Below are 24,810 nucleotides of genomic sequence, written 5' to 3' on the forward strand. Positions count from 1 at the left end.
CGCTCGTGTGTGGGCTTCAGCGGACTTTTTCAGCGTGCAGTCTGGCGTACTAAGTATTTCGGATTTTTCAAAATACTGTCCGTCATACTTTGGTTTCAGCGGACAATCCGCTCGTCAGTAAGCTAGTTCGACGGACTAAGAATGGCGCATGCTCAGAAAGGATTTACACGGCGAAAGGTTGCATTGCTGTGTATTGGACTTCCTATTTCTAGTCCCGTTGTACGCGCTGTACACGTCATCGCGCAAGCTTTCGACGGACTGTTTGTGCATCCGTGTGTGGTCAAGTCCGTTCATTCGAAAGTAGGACGGACTGTCCGTCGGATTGTATGACGGACTAAGTAGGCCATACAGTCCGCCCGTGTGTACGCGGCTTTAAGCTGCTCCAACCTAGGACCTCTTTGCCGGTTCTCCATGCGGAATTGGAATGCTATGGAGCCTTATCAGGGTATAAAATAAACACATCTAAATCGGAAGCCCTCCCTATGAACACACCTGAGGCAGAGGTAGAACACTTGAAAGTTAATTTCCCCTACAGCTGGAAAACTGCGGCTTTAAAAGATCTGGGGATTAATACTCAATACTCTATCCTAATTCAGGAAAATTACCCTCCCCTTTTCCACACCATTAGAGGTCTCCTACAACAGTGGAGGAAACAACACATTTCGTTACTAGGGCAGATAGCATCGGTGAAGATGACAATCCTCCCAAAATAACTTTACCTTTTCCAAACCCTTCCCGTCCCTGTCCCCTATGGCCAATTAAAGCTTTTACAGGCAGAGCTCTTACAGTTTACCTGGAACTATAAATGTCATAGAATCCCACGCTCGGTTCTGCAGGCAGCTCGAACGGATGGAGGACTAGTGTTCCCCAACCCTATTAAATACCATCAGGCGGCGCAACTGAAGGCGATCACCTCCTGGTTTACCCTTCGCTCCTATAATAAATGGACAGAAATAGAGAAACTATGGCTGGCCCCCATACACCCAAATAGTTTACTTTGGAGTGCGAGGGCGGAGGCGGACACCTCCCGACTGCTTGGCCCAATGGTGCAGCTCAGGAAACTATGTCGCAAACTGGCGCAACAGCATAACCTTTAATCCACTAGTTCGCTCCTGACTTCCTTTGCTTGCAACCCCGAGATGCCGGATAGCCTGACCCACCAGATGTCTTCTCCCTGGAACACCAGAGGCCTATTCCATTATGGAAGTTTGGTGGATCCCTGCACGCGTAAACTGAAATCCTTCCTAGAACTTCAGGCCAAATTTGATTTACCGAAGCAAGCATTCTATGGGTATCTCCAAATCCGCCATTACGCCCTGACATTTGCACCGCACCTGCAATTCTCTCCACCTACTCCATTTGAGAATCTTGTCCTAGCAGGATACTCTCAAAGAGGCCTGATCTCCGACATTTATAAAATTCTTAATGAAAGATCTGTTACACTGATGGGCAAGCATGCTTACATGCTTAAATGGGAAAAGGTTCTGGGTGAGGAGATACCCATGGATCAATGGAGGATTATATGGTCTCAGGGGGCCAAGAGCTTGATCTGCACGTTATACAAAGAAAATACCTATAAAATCCTATATTTCTGGTATATGACCCCAGATGTGCTTCATGCTATCTATCCAGCTAGCTCAGACCACTGCTGGCACTGCTTGGGAGCCAAGGGAACATTGTTCCATATTTACTGGGAATGCCCGCGGATAGTCCCATTTTGGGTTGTAGTACAGCAGCTCTTGGCACGTCTCCTTGAAAGGGCCTCCCCCAGTACCCCTAAGTTTTTCCTGCTAGGGCTGTCTCCATTAAAAACGTTGCCCCCCCTGAGGAAACTAATTAGACACATCCTCACAGCGGCACGCTGTCTGGTGGCGCTTAATTGGAAGCGCAGCTCCCCCCCAACTGAAGGAGCCCTATACGCTAGAATCAAACATATAGAAATAATGGAAAAAATGACAGCGAGGATTCGAGACCGGTTGGATGCTCATGATGTGGTCTGGGAGTTGTGGCACCGCCAGTAGGAACCAAGAAACCAGGACAGTGGCACAGGCTGATGTGGAACCACCCTATCTCCCCCCCCCCCCTTTCTATTCTTCCCTTTCTTTCTTTTTTCCTACTCATGGGAGTCCTTGTACTCCTAAACCTGTTACAAGTTAAATGGTTTGGTTATTAACCACTTGAGATGGCGAATGAATAACCGGGTATTAGCATTTTGGCTCTTGTTTTCCAGATAGAAAGTAATTCAACATGTAGGCTATATAGCAGCTGTGTATACCAAGAAAGTGAGTACTTACTGTGTTCATGTATGAACACTGCATTTGAACTGTATCTGACGTAATACTAAATAAAAAACTTTTATTGATAAAAAAAAAAAAACAGAAAACAAAAAGGAAAGAATAGCTTAAAACATGTAAAAAGAATCAGGACCTATGGCTTTGTTTGTATAGCTGCTGCATCCTAATAGTGTAACATAGGCTTGCCTGTATTAGCACATAAAAAAAAAGAATAACACTGATTCACACTGTACAGTTCAGAGAACATATGTGAATAAGCCATAAAACCTCATTTACACACATACATTATTAGCTCAATACAGTTTTATCTTTTAGCTTTAGCAGGGATTTTGTAATTTATGTTATGTTTGTGCCTGCTAACAATAATTTTAGTGTATTTTCAGTAACAATATTGTTTTGATATGTTTTGGGGGGGCTGCTAGGTAGGCTGTATGGGGCCCCCGTGTTTTATATCAGCAGCTCTGGAGGCCCAACATGAGCCCTGAAGAAAGATATGGGTGATTGTCTGTTTTCAGGAACTGGTGAGGGGGGATAAACCTTTAGCCCAGTGGGGCCGTGGTCATGTCAGAAGCGGCATTGGGTGAAGTAAGCAAAGTAAGTGCTTTGTTAGCCCTTGTACACACGGTTGGACATTCCGACGGAAAATGCCCAATTGGACCGCGTTGTCAGATAATCCGATCGCGTGTGGGCTCCATCTGACTTTTTCCGTCGGAATGTCCGACCAACAAAGTTTGAGAACTGGATATAAAATTTTCTGACAACATGATCTGATCGGACTTTGTCCGATCGTTTGTACAGAATTCCGATCGGACAAAGTGCCACGCATGCTCAGAACAAATTATGAGACCAAAGTTATTGGCTACTAGCCTGAACGTAGTCATGTCCTAACGAACGTCATTACGCTCCGAACTATTGGATTTTTCAACAACTTTGTCCGATCGTGTGTATGCAACACCAGTTTCAGATTTTGAGGTCAGAATTTCCAACCATGTGTACAAGGGCTTAGATATGTGGCCCTAGAATCTCTGTTAGCCACCCAGCTGAATTACTGATGAGGGATGCTGGTGAGGTCCATGCAGAGTAATTTGTAAATGATCTGCAATACTGCAAACTACTTATAAAGGGGCTTTTTCTCCCTACCCCTCTCTCATTTGTAAAGTCACAACCTGAAACCCTGACAATAGCAGTTCTCTCCTGAAGCCAGTGTACACCTCCAAAGCCATAATATGACCACAAGGATGGCCATGGCTAAAGCCTACCTTATTGGCATAGAGTACACAGAATGCCTGGTGATGTGTATTCTTCACATTGCATTATATCAGACAGGTTCTTTTGAATACCAGATCCAACAAGTCTCGGTATCTTGACTTTTATCTTTACTTTTCTTACTTTCACATCTTTACCGGGTTTTTTTTCAACTGGGACTCGCAATAATAACCATTGGGGCAAAGGAAACAGTGTAAAGCTGTAGAGCTCATAGCAACAAATTAGATTTTTATAGTGGAGGGAATATTTTTTTGAATAAGACTTGTAAGGAAATCACAAACTTTGTAGCCTACCTTTATCATCTTCTACAAACGAAGGTGGTAAAAGTTGAAGTGATTTCAAATGTTTAGGTGTAGCCGCAGACAGTGACATGATCTCGCCCACTGCTTCATGAAATCCTTCATTTGCACCATCTCTCAGCAACATAGGAAGAGGGTGATAGGCCATGTCATACTGGATATGTCCAAGCTCGTGGTGTACAGTAAGGAAGTCCTCCATATTCACCTTGGTACACATCTTTATCCTAATAGACAAAAAAAATATTCATATCTTACTCCCTATTTAGAAACCATAAAAATAGAAGTTTACGTTGTATAAATATACCATACTGGAACAAGAAAAACAGTTTGCATATTTATTAGTAGGACTACAATACAGTTGACTCCAGATATAACTCACAGTAATCAGATTTCAGCTGGCGCTTTCATACAGCAGGCCTCAAAAGCACAGCAAACATGTGATTGGCAAACAAAAGCTACAACTCTACTGAGGCACAACTAAAACCAAAGTGGTCTGGAAAAGAAATACATCATTGCACTCCAGGCCACAGCAACTTTCCTTATTCCTTGGGATAAATAAAAAAAGTTGGTGCAGCCATGAATGTGAGGATACATTTATTTTTCTAGTAGACAAAAAGTAATTGAAGTCACATAGTCTTATTCCAACTGATTTGCCAGAATGTAACCAGCACCCTTGGGTTTTGCAATAGAGCCTGTGATGAGCCACTCACCATATACAGTAGATTATACAGTACATACTTTATCTTAGTGTAAAATCTGAAGGGATATGGGTCAAAATTTAAACTGGAGCCTTCTCAAATATAATACAAAATAGACCAGGTCTCCTAGTTCTGGATTTATTATCTGTTACTGTGTTTCCTCGAAAATAAGCCCGGGTCTTATATTAATTTTGACCACCAAAAACATAGTAGGGCTTATTTTCAGGTTGGGCTTGCCATGCAATGTGCCCAGTGTGAGTATTCGCGAACGTGCTTGTAAACTGCCAGAATCCTCACCATTACAGCAATATACAATGCAACAGGAGTAGGTCTCACCTTCCTATAACGTCACTCGGCTTTTCCATGACTTACCTGAGCTGTCTTCCTTGCACCGAGCACTGCAGAAGGGGGACCAAGATCCCCCGCTGACAGCCAGGAGAAGGGGAGGGGAGCTTGAGATCATATAGTGGCGCTATAAAGAAGGCACCTGATTAAACCAGACCACAGAAAACACACACCTTCCACACTTTACAACACCGAAATAGTGAGGATTCTAGAAGTTTACAACCACTTTAAACTAGGGCTTATTTTCGGGTTAGGCTTATATTGCAGCCCTTCCTGAAAATCTAGGCAGGTCTTATTATCGGGGTAGGTTTTATTTTCAGGGAAACACGGTAATAAAAAATGGTAAAATATAATATTTTAATAATTTTTTATAACTTTACTAGTGCCTTAAATAGATATAGTAGAATGAAAAGATAATATGTAAAGTAAATCTTGTGTTTTTAGTGAAGTGAGCATATAGCTAGTAAACAAGCATCAATTAAGGTTTGTGTTCTAACCCCATTGATCCAGGTGGAATAGCCTGGATCCATATTGCTTACTATTCGTTGCTCATGTTTTCATGCACGAGGTCCAATAATGGGGCTACAGTGGTTCCTGGTATAACAGATTATAGGTGTTGGTTTTGAAGTTTTTTCTCATGACAAAGATTGCAGTCTTATCTCAAAACAAAAACTTCAAATCTCTCCTGCATTGCTATACTGTTTCCTAAATACTGTTCATAATATCCCAGTAGTAGCTCACAGTTTATGTCATTTACTGTACAACATAACAAAAATGTATAATTCCAAATTTAGTGCAGCGCGTCTACAGTGCAAAAAAAATCATATTTATATTATGACACACTGTCACCTGAAAACCTTCCCATGCTGGAAAAATTATGTGCATAAAAACTGTATGTATAATGTATGTGAAGGTGTTGGAGGTGTATACATTACATGGACACATAAGAAGTGTTCTTTTTCTGCGCATAATTGGCAGCATTGGAAAAAAAGTTTTGGGGTGACAGGGTATCACAGTGTATATATATTATTTTATATATGCGTGTATATATATATATATATATATATATATATATATATATATATATATATATATGTGTGTGTGTGTGTTTGCATTGTAGTAGCTCTGCACTAAATTTGGGATTATAAACTGTTATGTTGTGAATAACATAAGGTGGGAACTGCTACTTGAAGATTATTATTAGTATTTAAGGTACAGTATAGCAGCACAGAAGATGTTTAAAAATGTATTTTGAGCTTAAACTGCAAAAAAAGTCTGTAAAAAAGTTTCGGGGTGACATAATGCCACAATTAATATGATTTTTTGCACAGCAGTAGTGCTGCATAAAATTTGGATATATAAAAAAACTTTGCAGACTATGTGCAGAGAATTTCCTTTTAACCATCTCTGCTGATAATAAAGAAATGTGTAAGCCACTGCCAGCTTAATATGGGAGGTCACCTTCCGTCCGCCTTGCCAAAAACCTTCAGCTTTTATCTTCACGGTGGAACACCAAATCTAGATTAGGCCACCCAATGCCATAAACATAGCCTGATCTTCAAGTGTATGTGCAACTGGAGAATCTTTTATCTACCCATTACAGTACTATATTTGATACCTAAAATCATTCTGTCCCAGATCCCAGGCTGTGGGGTGGCACACAGCTTTTCTTCCATCAGTAGGCTCCGTCAGCATAGAGTTCACCCAGAAATTTGCATTTAGGCCAAAGAGATTAACAGACTTGAAAAAATTCTCAGCCTCTTTAAACATTCTCTCCACTGTCCATCCCTAATATAAAGAAAAAAAATGGTAGGTGTTAACATTCACCATGCTTATTAATGGAAAACATATAGTTAAATCCAATAACTTTTCTGTTTTAATATGTGCACCAAAAAGCTCTTCAGAGTATTTCTAACTTTATTTGCAAGACACCAACTCTCTCATCTTGTCCTCGCTATTGCTTCAATTAATATACTTTTCTTATTTCTCCAGATATTTTTTTTCTTTGTTTCTAATAGACTGGGAAAAAATATCAATAGCTGTTTTTCTTTGTGTCTGTGATTCTGCTGGGATATTTTCCCTAATGCCCCATACACACTATCAGTTTTTCTACTGAGTTTTTCCTTCAGGTTTACCAAAGCCATGTAGTTCAAGGGCCCTGCCTGATTGCATACAAACTGAAGTTCCTAAGGTCTGACCTCATATTATATGGTTTTGGTAAATCAGAAGGAAAAACTCAGCAGAAAAACTGATAGTGTGTATGGGGCTTTACTTTCTCTCCCTGGGACACCTGTATGAGAAATGGAGGGTTATCCACAGACAGGAATAAAGGAACATGAACAAAAAAAGTTAGAATCCTTGCTCACTCAACTAAATTTTTATTTTTTATTTTTTTTTACTCTCTCATAGTTGGGGAGGTTTCCCATGCCTTCCTGTCTTTACACAAAATAAAGATAAATCTTTAAGATGAAAAATTTCCATTCTGCTGCTTTAATGTTTTTCTTCGCTGCGGACAAAAACAGTAGTTGATTTGACCTTATTAACAATCATAAGATCAAACAAACATTCTGAAATAGAATTACTTAGAACAAAATTCTACCTATGTTTGACCAGCTTAAAGCAAAAGATATGAATACGTGAAATATACCAAACATACATGAACAGCCAGCATGTGCTCAGTGGGGTTTTGATTGGTAGCGTGCTTTGAGATCAGTTCAAATTTCATTTTGAAATCATCCATAATTTATTGCAGGTGCAGTTGACTTGCTTGTGACTTGCATTTGAACTCCTGTTCTGAAGTGAACCAAAGTAGACACTGGCTCTAAAGAATTATCACCATTGTCCCTGCCATAGTGAAGAGATGTTTCCTCCCTTGCAGTACTGCACATCCTATTCTTCCATGCATAGGGGTTGATTTACTAAAACTGAAGAGTGCAAAATCTGGTGCAGCTCTGCATAGAAACCAATCAGCTTCCAGGTTTTATTGTGAAAGCTTAATTGAACAAACTGAAGTGAGAAGCAGATTGGCTATCGTGCACAGCTGTTTACTATTCATAGCTATTCGTAACTGTGGTGTCCCTTCCATGTTACCTATCCATAGTTCACTACACTGATTACAAGGCTCTTTTAAAGTGGTTGTAAACCCTTAAGCATATGTGGGAGTGACGTCGGCTCTGGCCAATCACAGCGCTGGAGCCTGTGATACTCGGAAGTAACTCTGGGAGCGGTGTAGGAGGACGGCTGAGAGGGTTTTAATCTCAGGTAAGTAATTCATAATGAGCTAGTATGCTATGCATGCTAGCTCATTATGCCTTTGTCTTGCAGGCTTTTTTTTTTCCTTGGGTTTACAACTACTTTAACCACTTAACAAACGTCCCATAGCCGAATGATGGCTACAGGGAGGTTGCTTAATTCTGGGAGGCCGTCATATGACGTCCTCCCAGAATTCCGCTCTCGCGCGCCCCTGGGGTGTGCACTCGAGAGCATCCGTGACTGCCGGGTCCACAGGACCCGGCGCATCACGGATCACGGTAAACAGGCGCTCATCGGCCGTTTACCACATGACGGAGCGATCACTTGTAAACAAACAGGCGTCAGGTTCCTCCCTCCCCTCTCTGTACGGATCGGTACAGTGAGAGGGGAGAGATTGGTGTCAGCAGCCCTGTGGGCTGGATCTGAAGTGCCCACAGCGCTGCTCACCGACAATTAACCCCCCAATTCCCTGCCAATACTCTGCAATACCCAGAAATGTCCTGCCAATACTCTGCAATGCCCTGCCAATACTCTGCAATACCCTGCCAATACTCTGCAATACCCAGCAATGCCCTGCCAATACTCTGCCATAAATTGCCATACCCAGCAATACCCAGCCATACTCGGTGATACCCTGCAATACCCAGTCATACTCTGCAATACCCAGCCATACTCGGCGGATACCCTGAAATACCCAGCCATACTCGGTGATACTCTGCAATACCCAGCCATGCTCAGCCATGCTCAGCCATACTCGTGATACCCTGCAATACCGAGCCATACTCCGCTATACCCAGCAATACTCAATGATACCCAGCCATGCTCGGCTATGCTTGGCTGTACTCAGCCTCTGTATGTGGCCAGGCTGTGGAAGTCTCACACATGTGTTATCACCGTACTCAGAAGGAGTAGGAGAATCTATTTTGGGGTGTAATTTTTGGTATGTACATGCTATGTGTTAGAAATATTGTATACATGGACAACTTTGTGTTAAAAACAAAAATTTTTTAACCACTTCCCGCCCGCCAGCTGTCACATGACGTCCTTGACTTTGTGCGGGGATATCTGAATGATGCCTGCAGCTACAGGCATCATTCAGATATCAGCTTTTTCAGCCGGCAATTCCCTACACCATAAGAATGATCATAGCGACTGTTCCACTGCTTAATCATTCTTACAGGAGGCGAGAGGGGATGCCCCCCCTCCCGCCGCCCTCCGGTGCTTCTACCGACTCGCCAATACGATCAAAGCCAGAATCGTTTTTTTTTTTGTTTTTGTTTTTTATTTCAGGCTTCCCAGCCTAGAGGTGAGATGTGGGGTCTTATTGACCAAATATCTCACTGTAAAGAGGACCTGTCATGCCATATTCCTATTACAAGGAATGTTGTAATAGGAATAAAAGTGATCAAAAAATTAATTTTTGGGGAAAAAGTGTCAAAATAAAATAAATAAAGTAAAATGAACAATAAAAAACACACATGTGAGGTATCGCTGCGAACGTTAGAGTGAGAACAATAACTTTGGCCCTAGACCTCATCTGTAACTCAAAACATGTAACCAGTAAAAAAAATTTAAGCGTCGCCTATGGGATTTTTAAGTAGCGACGTTTGGCGCCATTCCACGAGCGTGTGCAATTTTGAAGGGGGACATGTTAGGTATTTACTCGGCATAACTTCATCTTTCACATTATGCAAAAACATTGGGCTAACTTTACTGTTTTTTTTTAAAGCACAAAACTGTTTTTTTTCCAAAAAAACGCTTTAGAAAAATTGCTGCGCAAATTTCGTGCGAGACAAAAAGTTGCAATGACCACCATTGTATTCTCTAGGGTCTTTGCTAAAAAAACATATATATATAATGTTGTGGGGTTCTATGTAATTTTCGAGCAAATAAATGATGATTTTTGCATGTAGGAGAGAAATGTCAGAATTGGCCTGGGTGCTCCAGAACGCCTGATGGGGCTCCCTGCATGTTGGGCCTCTGTATGTGGCCAGGCTGTGTAAAAGTCTCACACATGTGGTATCGCCATACTCGGGAGTAATAGCAGAATGTGTTTTGGGGTGTAATTTTTGGTATGCATATTCTGTGTGTGAGAAATAACCTGATAATATGACAATTTTGTGGAAAAAAAAGAGGGGAAAAAAATCTTCATTTGCAAAGAATTGTGGGAAAAAATGACAACTTCAAAAAACTCATCATGCCTCTTACTAAATACCTTGGAATGTCTTCTTTCCAAAAAGGGGTCATTTGGGGGGTATTTGTACTTTCCTGGCTTGTTAGGGTCTCAAGAAACAAGATAGGCCATTAGTACTTCAGGTGTGATCAATTTTCAGATATTGGCACCATAGCTTGTGGACTCTATAACTTCTATCACAAAGACCAAATAATATCCACCAATTTGTACTTATTTTTACCAAAGATATGTAGTAGTATAAATTTTGGCCAAAATTTATGAAGAAAAATTACTAATCTGCTAAATTCTAATTCAAAAGAAAGCTCTATTTTTGTGAAAAAAGGACAATAATTTCATATGGGTACAGTATTGAATGACTGAGTAATTGTCATTCAAAATGTGAGAGCGAAAGCTGAAAATTGGTCTGGTTATTAACCACTTAATAACCGCCCTATAGCCGAATGACGGCTACAGGGCCGTTTCTTAATTCTGGGAGACCGTCATATGACATCCTCCCAGAATTCCGCTCTCACGCGCCCCCTGGGGCACGCACTCGAGAGCATCCGTGACCGCCGGGTCCACAGGACCCGGCGCATCACGGATCACGGTAAACGGCCACTCATAGCGGCCGTTTACCACGTGATCGCTCCGTCAAATGACGGAGTGATCACTTGTAAACAAACCGGCGTCATGTTATGACGCCGATTCCTCCCTCCCCCTCTCTGTACCGATCGGAACAGCGGAGGGGGAAGAGATCGGTGTCAGCAGCGATGTGGGCTGCATCTGCAGTGCCCACATCACTGCTCACCGAAAATTAACCCCTCAATTCCCTGCCAATACTCTGCAATACCCTGCCATTACTCTGCATTACTCTGCATTACTCTGCAATACCCTGCAATACTCTGCATTACTCTGCATTACTCTGCAATACTCTGCAATACTCTGCATTACACTGCAATACACTGCAATACTCTGCAATACTCTGCATTACTCTGCAATACCCTGCAATACCCTGCAATACTCTGCAATACTCTGCAATACCCTGCAATACCCTGAAATACCCGGCAATACTCTGCAATACCCTGCAACACTCTGCAATACCCTGCAACGCTCCACAACACCCACCAATACCCTGCAATGCTCTGCAACACTCTGCAATGCTCTGCAACACCCACCAATACCCTGCAACACTCTGCAATGCTCTGCAACACCCGCCAATACCGTGCAACACTCTGCAATGCTCTGCAACACCCTCCAATATCCTGCAATGCTCTGCAGCGCAATACTCTGCAACGCCATACTCTAAGATACCCAGCCATACTCTGAGATACCCAGCCATACTCTGAGATACCCAGCCATACCCAGCCATAGTCGGTGATACCCTGCAATACCCAGCCATAGAGACCCCCCCCTCCCGCCGCCCTCCGGTACTTCTACCGACTCGCCAATACGATCAAATCCAGAATCTTTTTTTTTTTTTTTGGCTTCCCAGCTTAGAGGTGAGATGTGGGGTCTTATTGACCCCATATTTCACTGTAAAGAGGACCTGTCATGCCATATTCCTATTACAAGGGATGTTTGCATTCCTTGTAATAGGAATAAAAGTGATCAAAAAATTTATTTTTGGGGAAAAAAATGTCAAACTAAAATAAATAAAGTAAAATGAACAATAACATTTTTATTTTTTATTTAAAGCGCCCCTGTCCCCATGTGCTCGCATGCAGAAGCGAACGCATACGTAAGTCCCGCCCACATATGAAAACGGTGTTCAAACCACACATGTGAGGTATCGCTGCGAACGTTAGAGCGAGAGCAATAATTCTAGCCCTCCTCTGTAACTCAAAACATATAACCAGTAAAAAAAAATTAAATCGTCACCTATGGGGATTTTTAAGTAGCAACGTTTGGCACCATTCCACAGGCATGTGCAATTTTGAAGAGTGACATGTTAGGTATCGATTTACTCGGTGTAACTTCATCTTTCACATTATGCAAAAATTGGGCTAACTTTACTGTGTTTTTTTTTTTTCTAAGCACAAAACAGTTTTTTTTCCAAAAAAAGGCATTCGAAAAATTGCTGCGCAAAAATACCGTGCGAGATAAAAAGTTGCAACGACCACCATTGTATTCTCCAGGGTGTTTGCTAAAAAAACATATATAATGTTTTGGGATTCTATGTAATTTTCTAGCAAATAAATGATGATTTTTACATGTAGGAGAGAAATGTCGGAATTGTCCTGGGTGCTCCAGAACGCCTGATGGCGCTCCCTGCATGTTGGGCCTCTGTATGTGGCCACACTGTGTAAAAGTCTCACACATGTGGTATTACCGTACTCGGGAGTAATAGCAGAATGTGTTTTGGGGTGTAATTTGTGGTATGCATATGCTGTGTGAGAAATAAACTGATAATATGACAATTTTGTGAAAAAAAGTAAAAAAAATCTTGATTTTGCAAAGAATTGTGGGAAAAAATGACAACTTCAAAAAACTCATAATGCCTCTTACTAAATACCTTGGAATGTCTTCTTTCCAAAAAGGGGTCATTTGGGGGGTATTTGTACTTTTCTGGCATGTTAGGGTCTCAAGAATTGAAATAGGCCGTCAGTACTTCAGGTGTGATCAATTTTCAGATATTGGCACCATAGCTTGTGGACTCTATAACTTTCACAAAGACCAAATAATATCCATCAATTTGTACTTATTTTTACCAAAGATATGTAGTGGTATAAATTTTGGCCAAAATTTATGAAGAAAAAATTACTAATCTGCTAAATTTTATAACAGAAACGAAGAAAAATTCATTTTTTTACAGAATTTTCTGTATTTTTTCTTTTATAGCACAAAAAATAAAAAACCCAGCGGTGATTAAATACCACCAAAAGAAAGCTCCATTTGTGTGAAAAAAAGGACAAAAATGTAATATAGGTTCAGTGTTGCATGACTGAGTAATTGTCATTCAAAATGTGAGAGCACCGAAAGCTGAAAATTGGTCTGGTTATTAAGGGTGTTTAAGTGCCCAGTGGTCAAGTGGTTAAGGGTGTTTAAGTGCCCATTGGTCAAGTGGTTAATAAAGTTTACGACCATGATCTTTTTTTTCTATCATACAATTCAATTTTTAAAAGATTAACCTGGGCATAACTTTAAAGCCCAAATGCAGCCAAAATGAAAAAACAAAACAAAAAAAACCCCCACAAAAATCAGCACATCAGGGACATAACTTACAGTCAGTAGGATGCATCCCTTGTGCTGATGCCACATCTCAAAGTGAAATTCTCCTCCGTCTATGCACTACCCCCCTACCTCCGATTTTACTGCCATGCCATGGGAAGATTCACTCTCACTATTTATCCTGTTGAATATTATCACCAAGACTGAAAAGTGAGGAGAAATAGATAATTTGACAGTTGTCAACACAGCAAGATGTGAGGGTAAATCATCCAGCGGGGACAAATGGTTTTGGTGACAACTGTCTAAAGAGGAAATCCCCACACTTTCTGTAGCAGCTCCAAGACTGTAAGTAATAAAAAAAAATGCAGCAAAAATAACATATGCCGAAAAAATAACCTAATAGGGGTTCTAAGCTATTCATTCTCATCCAATACTTCTGGCTATACATACACTTTAACCCCTTGCCCTCCAGGAGATTTACCCCCTTCAAAACCAGGCCATTTATTGCGATATGGCACTGCGTTACTTTAACTGACAATTGCGACACTGCACCCAAATAAAATTGATGTCCGTTGTTTCCCACAAATAGACCGTTCTTTCAGTTTTATTTGATCACCTCTGTGGTTTTTTATTTTTTGTGCTAAAAATAATTTTGAAAAAAAACAAAAACAAACAATATTTCTTACTTTCTGTTATAAAACAAATGAAAAAAGTAACATGTCTTCATCAGTTTAGGCCAATATGTATTCTGATACATGTTTTTAGTAAAAAAAATCCCAATAAGCGTGTATTGATTGGTCTGCGCACAAATTTTAGCGTCTACTAACTATGAGATATATTTATAGAATTTTTAGTTATTTTATTTTTCTTTACTAGTAATGGCTACGATCGGCGACTTATAGCGGGGCTGTGACATTGTGGTGGACAAATTGGACACTAAGTGACACTGTTTGGGGGCCAGTGACACTAATACAGTGAGTCACTGTACTAATGACAATGGCAGGGAATGGGTTAACATCGGGGCGATCAAGGGGTTAAATGTGTGCCTAAGGAGTGCATGTTTACATAGGCAGACCACCGTTCTGTCTGTGTCCCGAACATTGCGTCCACAGACCCGTTGATTGGCTCCCATTGGGTCCAATCACAGCGGGCGCGGGTCGCCGTCAGTACGTGTGTCATGTACAGGTATGTGATCCTTGCTGCCATATATACAGAATATGGTTGGCAATCGGTTAAAGCACAATGAAAACATGGTATACGTTAAAGTATTTATTTTTATCTCCCTTCACAGTTCTAATACAGTTACCTGATTGTTCATTGTAGGAGTCACATCAATGCTTTCTCTGTCTGGATAGGGGATTGTTAGTGGGTACAGATTTGTCCAAAATCTGCCCCACATATCACCTATAAGGATACAATATTTTGTAAGTGTGGTTGCAATGTCTCATTACAAGAAATTTACATTGTCATACATTGTACACAAAGTAGAAACCCCCCGACATTCGGCTCATGTGCACAGCTCCTTTTTCAACAACAGCCGTTCTCACAACTGGCTTCTGTCGAATGAGCATGCTGGAAAACTACTGGCCAATCAGCATCCAATCAGTGCTCTCAGCCAATGACCAGTGTGTTGAATGAAAAACCGCTGGGTTGAAAGAAAAAATAATAATTTAGCGTGTGTACCAGGCATTACACAACCTAAAGAGGAACTATGTACCTAATAAATGTGCAGGTAGACCTCCTGTGGAACTGATGTACTTAGCTCCATACTTTTTTTGCAGATTTCCTCTCACGTAGGCATGGAGCTCCTTGTACAGTGGCATGATCTGAAAGCACAGGAAATGATATGATTAATCCAGCTAATTTAGATAGAGAAATATAATTAGTATATTGCAGACGTTTGAGCTGAAATTGATAAGACCTTGTCATAAAATACATTTTTTGGGCCATTAAGTCAGTAATTCCACATTCAATTTTATTGCAGAAAATGATGCCAATTTTTTGTAACTCAATGCCGGTTCCAGACAGGATTTTCATTGCTGTGTGTCATTTGCTCTTCTATGTAACTGAAAGTGATACTTTCAGTTTGGCGTGCAGGCACCGCAGCACGCTGATTTCAACTCCAATGTAAAGTAAATAAAAGACAGGCTTCAGCTCAGATCCCAGCCTGTCACGCCCCTCGAACATGTTTTACCCACATTGGGCTAATTCTTCTATGATTAAGCCCAATGTGGGTGAAACATGTCAGAGGGGCATGACTGATGGGCTGGGATCTAAGATGAAGCCTTTCTTTCATTTATCTTACAATGGAGTTGAATACAGTGTGCCGCTGTACCTGCATTCCATATTAAGTTTTGGGGTGAGATGTATTCTAGTTCTGCTAGCACCTGAATACTGGGAGACTGGTACTTCAGGCTTGGAGTGGCACCTGAATACTGGGAGACTGGTACTTCAGGCTTGGAGTGGCACTGTTCTATTATGGCATAGGCATTCAATTTACTACAGATTTTATCTCATGGATTGTCTGAATAAATAGCGTGCATTACTTCTTTTGACCATAAAATCTATTTTTGTATATGTGCATAAAAGCCAATTCAGAAAATGTCACCAGTACTAAGCTTTGATTAGGTGTATATGAGAACATAAAACATAGCCATTTGAAGTAGGAGTGAAACAACCAATAATGAGAAATAACAGATTGCAATTCTTAGGACTCGTTCACACATGCCGCTAAAAAGCGATCCGCCATGAATTTGACAGGGGGGGGGGGGGGGCGAGAAGGTGATATGCCACACCACTCAAGCTAACAGTGTTGGACTTGGCTATTATCTGTACAATTACCTCTTTAAAAGTTGCTTCCACATCTGCTATCAGGTCATCCCGGCTGTATTTATACTTATCTGTGGCCAGAGTTTCATAATTTCCTCTCCAGTAGTCTCCATAATCCTGAAATCCTGAAACATGATGAAAAAGCATGAGTTGTTTTGTACTAAATATCTCTTAGCCCTTGTACACACGGTCAGACATTGACGGAAAAAATGTACGATCGGACCGCGTTGTCGGATAATCCGACCGTGTGTGGGCTCTATCGGACTTTTTTCATCGGAATGTCCGACCAACAAAGTTTGAGAGCTGGATATAAAATTTTCCCGACAACATGATCCGATCGGACTTTGTCTGACCGTTTGTAGAGAATTACGATCGGACAAAGTGCCACACATGCTCAGATCAAATTACGAGACCAAAGCTATTGGCTACTAGCCTGAACGTAGTCCCATCATAACGAAAGAGCGTCATCATGTTCCGAACGATCGGATTTTCCGACAACTTTGTCCGACCGTGTGTATGCAACACCAGTTTCGGACAAAATCCGTTGAAAAAAATCAGACGGATTTTGTGGTCGGAATGTCCGACCATGTGTACAAGGGCTTACAGCGCGCAACTCACTTTTTTTTATACTCCTGCTTATTATCCTGATCTTTATGCAGATTGTCTGTATCTAGTGTGATAAAAACCTTTTTATTTTTAAATTTTGGATCAAATAAGGGAGGATTTTAAACCCTATCAAACCCTGTCAGTTTTTGTTGCCATCTGTGTCCCATTGGGGGGATTTACTTTCACTTCCTGTCCCATAGCCAAAACAGGAAGTTAGAAGAAATCCCTGCAAATTAAGAGATCCCTTGCCCCCTCCCCCAGGTCACCAGAACTAGTGTTCCCATTGGAAGACTTCTCCTCAATTACTTTTTGGAGACAACCCAAAATTTGGGATTCTATTTTACTTTGTTGCTGCAACTAATTTATAAAGATACATTTCAGAAAATGAAATATTTTTTTTGTAGGGGGAGAACTTTTAAATAAACAATACAGAATAATAGTTTCTGTGGGGGAGACGAAAGTGAAACTCCAAGGAGAAGATTAGCATTCATGTTGCTAATTTAACACACTTAGGGGTGTATTTATTAAAAATGAGCATAGCGATTTATCCAGTGAAAGTGAATATACATTCGTTCTGTGTGAATGACGCAAAACATTTAATTTATTAGGTTTGGTTATGTGCTGGTCAAATGTGTTTCATTAAAATTCCCATGATACTAAAGGCAGATCTTCACCCTCCCAAGGACGATCCCACCTTTCCACCCCTAATCCCTTCCTCTACAGGAATAGGGAATTTTTTTATTTAACGTCTGCCTTGCCACCCCCTGCACGTCACTCGCACACTGCCCGCTGTGCGACCAGGAGGAGGGGCATCAGGAGGCCCTCCAGCTGAATCCGGAAGAGCTGGTGGGCCTCTCAATGATGTCAGAGTAAACATGGTGGCATGGGATGGAGCTGTGGCCAGGAATGAGAGTATCTCAGTGGGTCAACGCTGGATCCACCAGATGGGTGATTATCTGAAATGTGTAGATACTACTATCAGTTAAGCTGTCCCGCTTAAAACAATAAATTGGGGAGGTCGGCTGTAGTTCTTCTTTAATCGTGTCTAGCAGACAAACGTGATATTTTCCATTTTATATTCAAGAAAAACATTCAACCAGCACAGGAAAGAGCCTAAAAAACATAATTTTTTGCCCCATGCACACAAAACGAATGTACATGCACTTTCACTAGGAGTATTTTTATTTTTATTTATTTTTTACATAAACGTATATAGCTAGCCGAAATGCTTTTTTCTTTTTTTTGGCAAGAAAAGAAAACGATAAAATGTGAGTTTTTTGTTGTTGTCGTTTGCGTCCTGTTGGGGAGACCTCAGAAGTGATAGGAAATCTCCAACGTCAGGAGAAATCCACTCTCCAGTATCTCCATTAGAAGATCTCCATCTTTATCTCTTGTTTTAGGGACAAATATTTTGGATTGCCGTCACTTTTTGTTCTGCTGACAGTAATCAACAGGGCAAATAGAGAGGGCGAGTCTTCTGAGCAAGTGTACATACAGAAAAATAAAAAGTTCTAACCCTCTAAAATTATTTAAAAAAAACAAAAAAACATTTGGATCACTTCTCAGCCTTTTGGCTAAGATCAAGTGTAGAATATCATTTTGAAACACAAGTTGCCTCATTTCTCACCGTTGATACGAGCAGCTTGGTTTTCCAAATCAACATATTCCTCATAGAGTTTCCTCATTTTCTTGCCAGCTTTTGCTCTCCATCCTTCCCAAGCCCAGAGCCTCTCGTTGTAATCAGTGCTATCCAACATGATAGTGTCCAGTCCTGAATATACAAGTTTATATTAGGGACATTTTCTTTAGTTTTACAACATTGTTTAGATTTTTTTTTATTACAGAACCTTGTATTATGAGGAATCATGAATCTCAAAAATGTTTGAATGAAAACTGACAAGATGTTATACAATGTCTGAATTTTATTCAATATACAATAGTAACCCGTATGGCCAGGCAGTATACAAGAGTTACTAGGGATGAACCGAACACCACCAACCCCCCCCGGTTCGGTTTGCATCCAGAACATGCGAACAGGCAAAAAATTTGTTCGAACATGTTAAAGTCTATGGGACACGAACATGAATAATCAAAAGTGCTAATTTTAAAGGCTTATATGCAAGTTATTGTCATAAAAAGTGTTTGGGGACCCGGGTCCTGCCCCAGGGGACATGTATCAATGCAAAAAAAAAAGTTTTAAAAACTGACGTTTTATCAGGAGCAGTGATTTTAATAATGCTTAAAGTGAAACAATAAAAGTGTAATATTCCTTTAAATTTCATACCTGGAGGGTGTCTATAGTATGCCTGTAAAGTGTCGCATGTTTCCCATGTTTAGAACAGACTGAGGGCAAAATGACATTTCTAAAGGAAAAAAAGTCATTTAAAACTACTTGCGGCTATAATGACATAAAAGTCATTGAAAAAATCGGCATGGGATTCCCCCACAGGGGAACCCCGAACCTACATTTAAAAAAAATGCATAGGGGTCCCCCCAAATTCCATACCAGGCCCTTCAGGTCTGGTATGGATATTAAGGGGAACCCCGTGCCAAGATGAAAAAAATGGTGTGGGAGTCCCCCTCAAAATCCATACCAGACCCTTCAGGTTGTGGGGGTCTGCGGCCAGGGGGGGCTTATTGGAATCTGGAAGCCCCCTTTAACAAGGGGACCCCAGATTCTACCCCCCTGTGTGAATTGGTAATGGGGTACATTTGTACCCCTACCATTTCATAAAAAAAATTTCAAAAATTTTAAAAAAGACAATAGCCGGTTTTTGACAATTCCATTCTTCAAATAGGAATAAAGCTAAACATATTGATTTATGAATAGGATGAGTACATAACAATGTAGAAATGTAACAAGTAGAGCAACAAATAAACCAATAAAGTATACATGCAAAGCATTAGAAAATTCCATCAGAACAAATGTAACATTTCATTTCTAAAGGAAAAAATGTAATTTAAACTTCACCCCTTTCCTGCCCAGACCAATTTTTAGTTTTTAGTGCTCTCACACTTTGAATGACAATTAGTCAGTCATGCAACACTGTACCCAAAACAATATTTTTATAATTTTTTCACACAAATAGAGCTTTCTTTTGGTGGTATTTAATCACCACTGGGTTTTTAATTTTTTTGCGATATAAATTAAAAAAGAGCGTAAATTTTGAAAAAAAACTATAACTAAAACTTTTCTTTAGACTGTCGCTGTGTCTAATTTGTTCTTTTCTGGTCTATATATTGTGGGCTTGTCTGTTGGCTCCAGTCTCAGTACCTAAAGTTTTTTCATCATGATTATTGTCTATTAGATTAATAAATAATTTGTTTAGTACCTTTATCGTTAGCTGAAGCCTGCTGCTCCTTATATATGGGTCAATATCTACCTACATTTGATGTACTGGTCTATCAACTTCATTCTGAAACCTACAAATTAAGAGACTTTCATACTTAATTTAGGCTAATGTATAATAAGCTTTAAAGCTTAGTTTCGAAGATTTTTTTTATTTTTTTTTAAAGTCAGCATCTACAAATACTGCAGCTGCTGACTTTTAAAATAAGGACACTTACCTGTCCTAGGGGCCCGTGATGTCGGCACCCGAAGCCGATCTATCCCTTGGCTCTTGGGTGCTGCCACCGCCATCTTTGGTAAGGGAATCAGAAAGTGAAGCCTTGTGGCTTTACTTCCTGGTTCCCTACTGCGTATGCGAGACTTGCGCTGTGCGTTCCCACTGGTGCCTGCTGTCTCCCGGGAACCGTGTGCCTCCCAGAAGACAGTGTGGGGGGGGGGGGGGCGGGAAGTGGCATAGATACCCACGGGTGGTGCAGGTATCTATGCCCAGAAGTGGGAGCAAAATTTCTATATTATCTAGAGGTATCTGCCCCCCTGAAAGGTGCCAAATGTGACACCGGAGGGGGGGAGGATTCCGAAAAGCGGAAGTTCCATTTTTGTGTGGAACTCCGCTTTAAACTGCTTTTTAGGGTTATGGATTTATGTTACAATTTTTATTTACATATGTTTGCAAGAGATGTCTCTGTTACATCTTTAATAGTCTTTACATTATGTTTTGTATGTTGATGTCCTTTTCTTTCTGTCCAGGTAGTTTACGCTTGCTCTTGTGACCCTGGGGGGTTATGGAGATCCCATGCCCTTTCCTGTGTGGCCACATAGCGCTGCTAACCCTGTCGCTCCCTTGACTGCGTGCGTGGCGATTGGTGGGGCTGCTGGTTGGCCTGTTGCCTTCCTCCTGGCCCGCCCTTGCCATCGCATCATTGGCCACTTGCTTCCACGTCAGCAGCATCTCTTGGCACACGCGCAGTGGCTTGTGGTTTGCCGACCGTCGTCACCTCTGGCTGGAGTGGTCAGGGGTCATGGGACGGCCTTCGCCTCCCTTCCACTCCACATCTGCTGCTGCTGCTTCATTGGCTGCCACGTCTGCGGTATCTTGTGGCGCATGCATGACAGCCCGCAGCCAGGCTGGTCAACGTCACTTCCAGTTGAGGTGACGTATTTCCGGCTGGGACAAATTCATATAGGGCTGCTTTCAGGCTGATCAGTTAGGCTACACTCTCTATCCAGGAGAGTAAACACAGCTTTGCCTTTCCATAATTTTTTACTTGCACTGTCCACTAAAGATAAGATTAGCCGGCTATTTATGGCTGCCCAATTGGCATCCATCTAACTCTGCTTATACCTATATTTTTAGCAATATTACACTGCCCTCCTGCTTTGCTTCCTATGCCTCTTTGTTTTATCATTAGGTATTGGCCATTTTAGCCATAGACCTTCCTCCCTAACCATTGGACAGTGTTGCTCACTGGTTTTACTAACAGTAACACTTGCTGGCTTATATTGCTATGAAAGACTACCTTCTATCAAAAATATGTGCTCATTATTATATTTCCTGGATATCTCAGTTACCAGCTGTCTATAGTGTTGGATATAGGCCTGTTTTAACCAATTTGTAAGCCCCCTTTTGCTATATATTTTCTATATATTTAGCTCTTGTTTGTGTGCATACAGTGCACGGCCGACTATAGGCCGTATGTTATGCCTGACCGTGTTCTGTTTAAACACTGATATTGTGGCCTTGTCTGGCATATATATATATATATATATATATATATATATATATATATATATATATATATATATATATACATTAGTGTGTTTCATTTTTCCAAAGCTGTGATTTTCATATGACTTTGCTTACATCTCAGTGATGTAACAGATATATATGCCAAATTTCAAGAAGATTGGATAATATTTAGGGGTTCCACACATTGATCACTTTTATCAAAGCAAAGTCTGTGGTCTTCACTTGATAAGAAGTCATATATAACAATCCTGGATGAACAAAGTCCTGTTAATCATACTGCACGAGATTACCAGACTGCGGACATACTGCATGAGATTACCAGACTGCAGACATACTGCAAGAGATTACCAGACTGCGGACATACTGCAAGAGATTACCAGACTGGGGACATACTGCAAGAGATTACCAGACTGCGGACATACTGCAAGAGATTACCAGACTGCGGACATACTGCATGAGATTACCAAACTGCGGACATACTGCACGAGATTACCAGACTGCGGACATACTGCACAAGATTACCAGACTGCGGACATACTGCAAGAGATTACCAGACTGCGGACATACTGCACGAGATTACCAGACTGCGGACATACTGCATGAGATTACCAGACTGCGGGCATACTGCAGGAGATTACCAGACTGTGGACATACTGCATGAGATTACTAGACTGCAGAAATATTGCACGAGATTACCAGACTGCAGACATACTGCACGAGATTACCATGGACTGTCGACATACTGCACGAGATTACCAGACTGCGGACATACTGCATGAGATTACCAGACTGCGGACATACTGTACGAGATTATCAGACTGCAGACATTCTGCACAAGATTACCAGACACTGCAGACATACTGTATGAGATTACCAGACTGTGGACACATACTGCACGAGATTACCAGACTGTGGACATACTGCAAGAGATTACCAGACTGCGGACATACTGCATGAGATTACCAGACTGCGGACATACTGCACGAGATTACCAGACTGCGGACATACTGCAAGAGATTACCAGACTGCGGACATACTGCACGAGATTACCAGACTGCGGACATACTGCATGAGATTACCAGACTGCGGGCATACTGCAGGAGATTACCAGACTGTGGACATACTGCATGAGATTACTAGACTGCAGAAATACTGCACGAGATTACCAGACTGCAGACATACTGCACGAGATTACCATGGACTGTCGACATACTGCACGAGATTACCAGACTGCGGACATACTGCATGAGATTACCAGACTGCGGACATACTGTACGAGATTATCAGACTGCGGACATACTGCACAAGATTACCAGACACTGCAGACATACTAGTGTTGGATATAGGCCTGTTTTAACCAATTTGTAAGCCCCCTTTTGCTATATATTTTCTATATATTTAGCTCTTGTTTGTGTGCATACAGTGCACGGCCGACTATAGGCCGTATGTTATGCCTGACCGTGTTCTGTTTAAACACTGATATTGTGGCCTTGTCTGGCATATATATATATATATATATATATATATATATATATATATATATATATATATACATTAGTGTGTTTCATTTTTCCAAAGCTGTGATTTTCATATGACTTTGCTTACATCTCAGTGATGTAACAGATATATATGCCAAATTTCAAGAAGATTGGATAATATTTAGGGGTTCCACACATTGATCACTTTTATCAAAGCAAAGTCTGTGGTCTTCACTTGATAAGAAGTCATATATAACAATCCTGGATGAACAAAGTCCTGTTAATCATACTGCACGAGATTACCAGACTGCGGACATACTGCATGAGATTACCAGACTGCAGACATACTGCAAGAGATTACCAGACTGCGGACATACTGCAAGAGATTACCAGACTGGGGACATACTGCAAGAGATTACCAGACTGCGGACATACTGCAAGAGATTACCAGACTGCGGACATACTGCATGAGATTACCAAACTGCGGACATACTGCACGAGATTACCAGACTGCGGACATACTGCACAAGATTACCAGACTGCGGACATACTGCAAGAGATTACCAGACTGCGGACATACTGCACGAGATTACCAGACTGCGGACATACTGCATGAGATTACCAGACTGCGGGCATACTGCAGGAGATTACCAGACTGTGGACATACTGCATGAGATTACTAGACTGCAGAAATACTGCACGAGATTACCAGACTGCAGACATACTGCACGAGATTACCATGGACTGTCGACATACTGCACGAGATTACCAGACTGCGGACATACTGCATGAGATTACCAGACTGCGGACATACTGTACGAGATTATCAGACTGCGGACATACTGCACAAGATTACCAGACACTGCAGACATACTGTATGAGATTACCAGACTGTGGACACATACTGCACGAGATTACCAGACTGTGGACATACTGCAAGAGATTACCAGACTGCGGACATACTGCATGAGATTACCAGACTGCGGACATACTGCACGAGATTACCAGACTGCGGACATACTGCAAGAGATTACCAGACTGCGGACATACTGCACGAGATTACCAGACTGCGGACATACTGCATGAGATTACCAGACTGCGGGCATACTGCAGGAGATTACCAGACTGTGGACATACTGCATGAGATTACTAGACTGCAGAAATACTGCACGAGATTACCAGACTGCAGACATACTGCACGAGATTACCATGGACTGTCGACATACTGCACGAGATTACCAGACTGCGGACATACTGCATGAGATTACCAGACTGCGGACATACTGTACGAGATTATCAGACTGCG

At 41.3% G+C, this 24,810-nt stretch overlaps 1 protein-coding gene across 1 annotated transcript in view; it reads right to left on the reverse strand.

The window, feature by feature from the left end:
• ACE2 (angiotensin converting enzyme 2) overlaps positions 1 to 24,810 on the reverse strand; it is a 103,184-nt gene that overhangs the window by 34,981 nt on the left and 43,393 nt on the right. The window contains exons 4-9 of the mRNA XM_077480237.1: positions 18,558 to 18,701; positions 16,337 to 16,449; positions 15,213 to 15,321; positions 14,802 to 14,899; positions 6,521 to 6,690; positions 3,854 to 4,083 (exon numbers count right to left, since the gene is read on the reverse strand). Of these exons, the coding sequence (XP_077336363.1) occupies positions 3,854 to 4,083; positions 6,521 to 6,690; positions 14,802 to 14,899; positions 15,213 to 15,321; positions 16,337 to 16,449; positions 18,558 to 18,701 (864 nt within the window). The remainder of the gene's footprint in view (positions 1 to 3,853; positions 4,084 to 6,520; positions 6,691 to 14,801; positions 14,900 to 15,212; positions 15,322 to 16,336; positions 16,450 to 18,557; positions 18,702 to 24,810) is intronic.

The sequence above is a fragment of the Lithobates pipiens genome, unplaced genomic scaffold (assembly GCF_037356315.1).
Source record: "Lithobates pipiens isolate NorthernLeopardFrog02 unplaced genomic scaffold, aLitPip1_a1.2 Scaffold_16, whole genome shotgun sequence".
Classification (NCBI taxonomy): Eukaryota; Metazoa; Chordata; class Amphibia; order Anura; family Ranidae; genus Lithobates; species Lithobates pipiens.